Genomic DNA, 8701 nt, shown 5'->3' with positions numbered 1-8701 from the left:
AAAAAAAAAAAAAAAAAAAAAAAAAAAAAAAAAAAAAAATCACAAGCTTATTTTTTGTTAGCAGTGATCATAATAGAAAACAGTACATTTAAAGGTAACATTGATTTAAACACCTTTATCTCCTCATTTAAAGGTCTGTTGCATGAGCCATTTCCTTAATGAACTCATATGCTACAAATGCAACTTGAATACAAATAGCAATGTCCTTTAATTTCTGTGTATGTCTGGCCCTAACAACCTGCCTACCCATGGAAAACACCATACGAGTTAATCCCATATCTGGACTGAACCACCTCTACCTACCCTACCCTCAGGAATTCAGAAAATGGCTCACATCTGTTTTCCCAGTCTGAAGGAACAGAGACAAGGTAATCAGTCCTATTAATACAGAAACATTAACCTTGAGATGTTAAGCATAAACAATAGTAACAAAAAACAATGATAAAACTCCATGAAGACTTCCAAGGGAGGTATTTTTATAGATAATGAGAATGGAAGAAAATACAGCATATTACAATCATGGTAGCTGACATTCAGATTTCAATCAGAATCAGTTTCTTTACAACTTGTGACAACTTAAGATTCTTATTACTTGATTACAGGATTTCCTCCTCCCTACAGTGTAGCCTACCTATATCAAAATATATTCCTAGACACAATGACTAATAAGAATACAATAATACTATGGTGAATAAATCAGTAGTTTGTTTTGATCATTACACTGCAAGACAGTTTAGATAATCCCCGTATTAGTAGTTTTCCTACATCTTGAATAATGTTTAAATGAGTAAAAGTTTCTTACATGAAATGAATTCTCAGTAAAAGAATGTATATCCAAAATTCTCTATTCAAATTAAGTGCCATATTTTAACAGATTAACATACATTCCTTTCTTTAAAGTAATATAATTTGTAAGCAGATTTTATGTATTAGCTATACTCATAATATGCTTTAGGTTCAAGGATGATATTTACTGATTTCTTTTAATAAAATGCAGCTGTCTCAACAACTTGTAAACCACTAGGGTGATGTAATTTTTCCCTTAATGTTCAAAGTACTTTGTACTTGTCATACACATTTTAATTTTCTCATCAAATACATTTATTTTCCTGCATCTTCTAGACAGATGTGATCTATCTGTTCATTTCTTGCAGGGAAGACATGAGCAAGTTGTTGGAAAAAAAAACAAGCCTTCCTCCTTCCCCACTTTTTTTTTTTTTTTTTTTTTTTTTTTTTAAATCAAATCCACACTGTCCTCTTCTACTTCCCAAATTCTGAAACCCAAATAACTTAGAGCAAAAATACTAGGTCTGCTTTGGAAGAAAACATACAAAATATACACGGTGTAGTGTGTGCACCCAATTTTCTTGATTGTCAAGTAGTGCAAGTTTTAACTTTGACATACACATTTTTTTCTTTTTTTTTTCGTAGGCAAGAGTTTGTTTTTTTTTTTTTTTTCACTGATCTTTGCTGATGCCATTTCTTGTCATCTTTGGTAGTCTCTGTCCCTTTGTGTAGGCATGGTACCAGAAGTGGAGAAACAAGACTAAAAACATAGAGCCATATAGCCAAATAATAAACATGAAAATTGGATACTGGTATGGACAATCATCCATGACATAGATTTGTCCTATGTGGGCTGTAATCATAATAAACTGAACCTGGGAAAAAAAAAGATAAAATCAATACTTGAGTTTAAAAGACAAACTTTCTACTGACATTTAAAAAGATTTAGCGTAACTTACATCTATAAAATGCTGTGGGCTTTTTCAGGTACTGAGATGTAGCATTAGATGCTTCCCAGTTGTTAGTGCACTGAGATTAAAGACAGAAGTGCCAGGACAATATGAATTATAGTCAGCACTGAGAAACCCATACTACAGGAAAAGGAGTCCACACTGGTCAACTCAGAAGAAACAAGTAATTTGACAGTGACCAGTAACTAATGGGACATTCCTCTGGTAAACTAGCCAGTCGAACAGAAAACACATTAGGATTTGTGAACATTAGTTTTCTTCTAGCTCTGACCACATATTGTCATGTGACACAAAAGGCTGCAGATCCCAAAAAAGAATGGAGGACTAAAACAAAATTTCCACAAGACCGCCAAGTTAATAATCCACAGTTTATACCGCCAAGACAAAAGGCCTCTAAATAACTTATAAATATTCAAGCTAAATCATTCCCAGTTACACAGAGATGTGTTTGCAAGCAGTAATTGCTTAGCCAGAAGCTAAATTAATTTTGAATTAACTCAGAATTTCAAAAATTCAGCAAGTAGACCAACTGTATGATATTTACATGAATATAAAAGGCATAAATATATTGTACTGTCTGTATTAGCCACAATCAGCTTTCTGAGAGATGTTGAAGTCAAATGGAAAACTACTCACAAGTTGGATAGTTGTCATGTACTTCTTCCACCACAAGTATTTATGATAGGCCGGTCCCAAAGAACAGATTCCATAGTAGGTGTACATGATAACATGCACAATGCAGTTCAATAAAGCATGAAATGTTCCTAAGCCACCTGTAAAAAAAAGAAAAAAAAACAAAACAAAATAAGGTAGCATATTGCACTGTGCACTAAAAGGACACCTCAGGACTCAGCAGTTTGAGTCAAAACTAAAAAAAAACCACCACAAAGCCTATAGGAGTCTGTAGACATTGATTAATCCTCCAAGTATTCGACTAGAATGGGGGTGACCAATTCTGGGGGATCTCATCACAAAAGTTTATATAAGATGTTCCAAAACAGCAATAAAACTGTGGTGACCTTAAATAAAATGAAAATCACTAACATCTTGAAATGAAAGATGTATATGAAGAGCATTTGATGTATGCAGTCTTCCACCTGCTTTATACCTATATTTATCGTGATGAACTTCACAGAGCATTGGAGTACAAGTAATAAATCCCCAACAAATCTCCAAGGAAGAAATCATAGTTTCAGACAGAACATTTCTTTAATTACAACATAAATGAAGGCCTCACAAATCTGTGCTCCATCTCAAAGGCATGCATACAGTGAAAAAGAAATTTAAGGCCAAGTAACAATACTCTGGGGCAAACTCATGACTGGAACTGGGAAGACAAAAACATTTCATGTAGCATGTGAAGAAATGTTTCTTTTTCCATTGGATCAACAAAGGAGTTAGATAATTTGTCAGAAGGTAATTTTAAGTAATTAATTAAATTTTACAGTACAAATTAAGAAGTGGCAAGCTATTTTTAAGAGAATCGTGAACATGAAAATGTTGAGCCATCAGGAAGAAAGCAAAAGAGAAAGAAAAAATGAACAACAGATACTTGGTGAGAAACATTTGTATCCAAAAGTCGATTTGCCGTTGAAAATCACTTAAGTTAAAAATAAAACTTATTTTGTGATTTTAGTAGCTCTCACTGCCTCCAGCTTGATAGATCATAGCTGCTCCAGCTGTGATTGCAAACTGTCTTTGAAACTAAGCTATTTGTGTTTTTCAAAAATAATTTGAGTGTTCTCACAGTCCAAAAGGACATACTTTTCTTGGCCTGCACAGTGAATATGCAAAAGAAAAAATAAATAGTTAAAGCAGAGGGGAAAAAACAACAGTACAAGAATATGGTCCAAAAAACACCACTATAGATATATAAAATACTTTGTTTCCTGTTTATATCACATCAAGAAAAGCTTGGTCAGTAGAGACCACAACCACATTACTTAGAAGCAAGGACAAACTGTGACAAAGCTGAATACAAGATTATCATCAGCAGGACTGAAATTCTTGGAAAAAAATAAATTGTTAAACACAACAGTATTTTAAAAAATTAAAGATTAGCAATAGAGTAGAAATAAACACAGCTCTTCATGACTGAGCAGGTGAGAAAACAGGCCTTGCACAGTTTGCTGAAAGTATTGGTCAAATTATCACATGGGAAACTTGAATCTGATGCAAACTCAGAAGCCTATATCTGGTATAATGATCCAATGCCCAGGAAAGAGGCAGAAAGTCACTTATAAATGGGAACTTTTCGAAGTTGAAGAGGAGAGGCTATTAGTTGCTGGGATTCTTTACATGTCTATAGACATACTAAGCTGTATGCTGAAAAAAAATAATTACAATTTTCTCATTAATTTGAATTCCAGTTGTTCATCAACATTTGAAAAAGAGGTGATCAAGCTTCCTAATAACAGAAATTCAGCAAATGCAGTAAAATTATATCCTTCCATACACAAGGAAGATCTGCACACTGGGCTTGTTCAGAAGACCCCTATGTAAGTTTACTGCACTGCTTTTGAGGCTTGTTTTCACATTCATAAAACAAGAAGTAACATATCAGATGTTATCAGCGTAGTTCTATTCATCAGCTTAACTGCTTTTTTCTGGGAGGAAAAAAGCACATCAGAAAACATGAGTAAAGAAACATGTACAAAAAAACCATATTTCTTGGTAAAAAACTCCTATAAGAAAAAACACTCCACACCTTCCTACAGATGTACTGCTAAAGGAGTATGTATTTCTCCATTATGCAACTACCAGACGACTATTCTCATGCTTTATTTATTAGTGCTACACACTAATTTTGTAGCGTGCACAGAAACACAGAGCAGGGAAGGAGAAAAGGTAGTCTAAAGAGGACAAAATAAATCAGTTCAATTGAAGTACAAGTATAGCCTAAGTTTTTGTAATAATTAAGGTCTATACTTTTGTAAAAGCTAAAGTATTCAATGCAAATAAGTTATGCTGCCTAACAACAATAAAAATAAAAATGCTAGGAATGACAAGAACACACTACTCCCCTCCAGTTCAGCTCTTATGTGCCAAGGGACTAATGTCTTCAAAGTAGGTGTAAACTTCTCTGTTTTACACTTCTTTTCTACCACTTTCAATGTCACAGTCACACCTCTTTTTTACATATTTGTGCTCTTTGCTTAGCTCTCTCTCCTCTGCACTTTTTCCCCTCAACTGAACAAAATTATGTCAAATAAGAAAAATTAGTACTGTCCCATTTACATAGTTGTCATGTATCTCAGATCAAAGATCCTGAAGGCATACAAATTTTAAAAGATTAATGTTTGCAAGAATTTTTTAATCTGGTCTTCAAATATTTGTCTCTCTTATTTAAATTTTGCTACCAGAAGATATGTAAAAGTTAAACTGTCTCTTTGCTACCTGCAGCAAATTTGACTCCAAACCACCAGGTCCATGGCATGATGGAATGATGAAAGACATGCAGGAATGTAACTTGGTTGTTTTTCTTACGCAGCACAAAAAATATCTGAAACAGATTTTAACAGGCAGAATGTTATGGAAGATATTCAAGCAGAACATACTTACAGAAAACTGTATGTGTCAGTGCTGGTTGCTCTCTACTGTACATTTAAAAATTCTTCATTGTTGCAGTTGCAGGACAAGGTGAGAAAGTGATGCTCTGGACATGACTGACTAATTTTCAAAAAAAATTACACCAGTATTAAAATCCACCTATGGATTTTCAGTAGCCAGAGCAAGCTTTGAAAGAAAGTGTCCAAGGCTGAGCTGCCTTCTATGTCAGTGGACAGTGTGAGATTGACATGCTTGGACTGAGAAGTTACCAAGAAGGATCAGATGTTTTAAGTGTCCTGAACTACAAGTACGAAAGAAAAGACATTTAGGGAAATGAACCAAAGGGCTAGGAATAGACAGAGGCAAGAGAAAATATTAAGTTAGAAGAAGAGCACTTGATTTTGAACGCCAAATTAGCTACTGTTGGAAAAAGGCAACATAGGAAAGAATATATGCAGGCATTTTTAATAGATATTGATGGGCCAGATTTAAAAGGACAAACACTGAGATAAGTGTTAAGCCACAACAGGAAGAAAAATATGAGATGCCAGGTCATGAGAAAGGTAGTATCAGATGGCAAGAAAAGAAACAAAAAAATTAAGTCTGGTGAGCCAGGAAAAATATTTGGAAACAGCTAACTTATATGCAGCTAAGAAATCACTCTTCCAACAACAAAAAAAAAGCTGCTGAGAAATAGGTATCTGATTGGGTAGATTCAAATAAAACAAATAGTTTTTCACAAACCCAGCGCTAATTAGAAAGTACCAATCTTAACAAGATTATTAAATAGAGAACTAAGGCATTCAGGCTTTTCCAGTTCCAACATTCCTGTCACTTCCATTACCATTCCATTTGTCCCAGTCAGTCAGATCTTCAAAATGACTGTTGGTAGATGCAAGTCAGCTGGCTAACTTTGCTTGCAGGGTATAGAACATCCAAGCTACTTGTGAGTCAGCCCCTGAATCATCACTGTTGCACCAAGTACCATAAGACAAAGAAATCACAGCTGACTCCAGCATCCAGAAGCTGTCTTGAGAAGAACTCTGCCAACCCTTCAGAAAGAAGGTAAGGCAGACTGCTCTTAGTGGTGACCAAGGCCTGCATTCTGCTTTAACACACTGCAGTTCAGACTTTCTGTGAAACAGTTTGGAGTACAGGCCTACTACTACATGCATCTCTGGTCACGGCCACACAAACACACAAAAGATTTCAGAGAAGATAGGTATGGCAACTTATGCTCTATTCAGTGCTATTTGATGTAAATATTCCAAGAAATAGAAAAAAATTTGAAGATGACATGCAACAGATTTCAACATCATCAATACTGTGTTTTATCCACTGTGTTGAGACAATCATTGCTGCAGCACAGTGGGTTCGTGTAATCAGCTGATAAGCAGTCAAGCTATGAGGGCTTCCTAATTTTTGAGAAGTATGTTGTCTAACTAGCATTTTCACTGGTTGTCAAGGAATGATGGGAATACAATGAAAGACAGTACAGGTTAACACTTCCATGGTATTCCAGTAATGAGGGTCGCAGAGTTAATGAAAAAGCAGTTTATGCCTTCAGCCCCAATAGAAGCGGTTCTTTTATTGAGAAAAGGAAGCATCAATACATCACTTATTAGGCTACAAATACTTACAGTGTCTAATAATTCAATGAACTTGGAAAAGTAGTATAGCCAACAAGTTCGTACCATCTGCAAGAGTGAAAAACACTGTTAAATTCTAATAATCATAAATAAAACCAAGAAATGGCAGCAAGTGTATAAAAAGAAAACAGAAGAAAGGAAGGAAAAAAAAAAAAAAGAGTGCCTTGGTGATACATAATTTCTTTTATGGCTGTGTTTCAATTTTTTCTTAAAAAATTTCATCCTTAGAGGATTCTAAAACCAAAAGAGACAAGCCAACAAATGTATTGCCCATTTCCCTAACAACCAACCCCTACAGTTAACTCATATGTTCTACATTATGCTGAAAGGCATTATCCTTTAGAGCACTCCACTCTAAAGCAATACATTTGGTTGTTCAAAAGCATTTCCCGAAATAAAGTCAGAGTAGCATAACAACGTGGCCTTGCATTTGGCTACTTACTCTTAGGGCTGTAGGTGACCTCGAGTAGTCAACAATATCACATCGGAATGAGTAGCCAGTTGCCCAACCTGACATAAGAAACTGAAGCACATAAAATTAGAGCATAGGTTTACATTGTGTCTATGAAAAAGTAATTAATGTCAGATTACTTTTGCCGTAACTAAGCAGGAGGGCAAAACAACGTTATAAACTTGCTGGATCAGCAAGCTTGTCAGAAACCTACCTCTGTGTGGGCTAGTTACCATTTGCTGCTGCAGATTAACGAATTTGTAATTCCAGGACCACACCTACAGACAAGAAGCTTCTTTCTACCTATTATCTCACAGCATTACTAACAGGAGGAGAAACAACATCTCAAAACATGTGCTAGCTAAGTAACTATATAAATCAGACCACAAAGTCAACATTTTCAAAGTTTTTGGAAGCCAATATCACAGCCAAAAATCTTACTCCTCAAGAAAATCAGTACAACTGAGAAGTATAGCTTACTACCCTTAATGAAGAACAAATCTATATCCACTACAGTTCTAGTACTCTAAATCTAAATCCTAAAATCTTGCTTAGTTAACTGCATGATTCAATTACCTTTCACTGACGCAATGGGTTAGAAGCTAATGTTTTTAGTCAAGAGCAGGTGTATAAGGCAGGCCTGCATGTATCATCAGTAATTTCTCTCAGTCATTTATCTTGGACTGCATTAGAACTCAAGACAAGAGCCACATTATTAATATTGCACTTGCTCACTCTCCTGCCAGCCACTGAGACTACTGCATCTTGTATCAATTTAAAAAATACTTCTCATCATAATCCTCTTATGCATGATAGGAGGTTCAGCTCTGTAACAGACGAAATGAATTAGTCTGCAATTGCAATAAATGTGTTAACTTCCTGAAGAATCAGTTGTTTAAATAAAGCAAGATTTAGAACACCAACACAGCATAATACTTTAACACCCACAAAATGGCTTGGATCCAAAGAGGAAAAAAAAATTTCAGCTTTTTGCTGAGTCAGACAATAGCAGAGATTCAATCTGTCATACTGCATCTATGCATCCTTTCATGAAATTTTAAAATACAAATCTTGATGCAGATTGAATGCTATGTTAAAATTCGGTCTGCTACTAACTTTGTTTTATATAAGTTTGAGGGCTTATAATCAAGATTATCACCAAACCACAAACAGACATTTGATGATTTTTCGAAACAAAAAGTAAAAAGCAAACATGTGCATCTTGCCCCAACACTTAGAGCACTCAAAACAACCACCATTACACCAAGCAACTCCTGCTGCACTGTTGTTAAAGT

General features: G+C 35.1%; 1 protein-coding gene across 2 annotated transcripts in view; it reads right to left on the bottom strand.

The window, feature by feature from the left end:
* Positions 1-1176: 1176 nt before the first annotated feature.
* ELOVL7 (ELOVL fatty acid elongase 7) overlaps positions 1177-8701 on the bottom strand; it is a 29592-nt gene continuing 22067 nt past the window's right edge. For both annotated transcript variants that reach the window (XM_042825962.1, XM_042825963.1), the window contains exons 4-8: positions 7398-7478; positions 6947-7003; positions 5154-5259; positions 2394-2530; positions 1177-1661 (exon numbers count right to left, since the gene is read on the bottom strand). In XM_042825962.1, the coding sequence (XP_042681896.1) occupies positions 1458-1661; positions 2394-2530; positions 5154-5259; positions 6947-7003; positions 7398-7478 (585 nt within the window). In that variant the 3' untranslated portion in view covers positions 1177-1457. The remainder of the gene's footprint in view (positions 1662-2393; positions 2531-5153; positions 5260-6946; positions 7004-7397; positions 7479-8701) is intronic.

This window comes from Centrocercus urophasianus, unplaced genomic scaffold, assembly GCF_019232065.1.
Source record: "Centrocercus urophasianus isolate 14NV4802_14NV808 unplaced genomic scaffold, USGS_Curo_1.0 seq_25, whole genome shotgun sequence".
NCBI lineage: Eukaryota > Metazoa > Chordata > Aves > Galliformes > Phasianidae > Centrocercus > Centrocercus urophasianus.
This window is presented reverse-complemented; position numbering and strand designations above follow the sequence as displayed.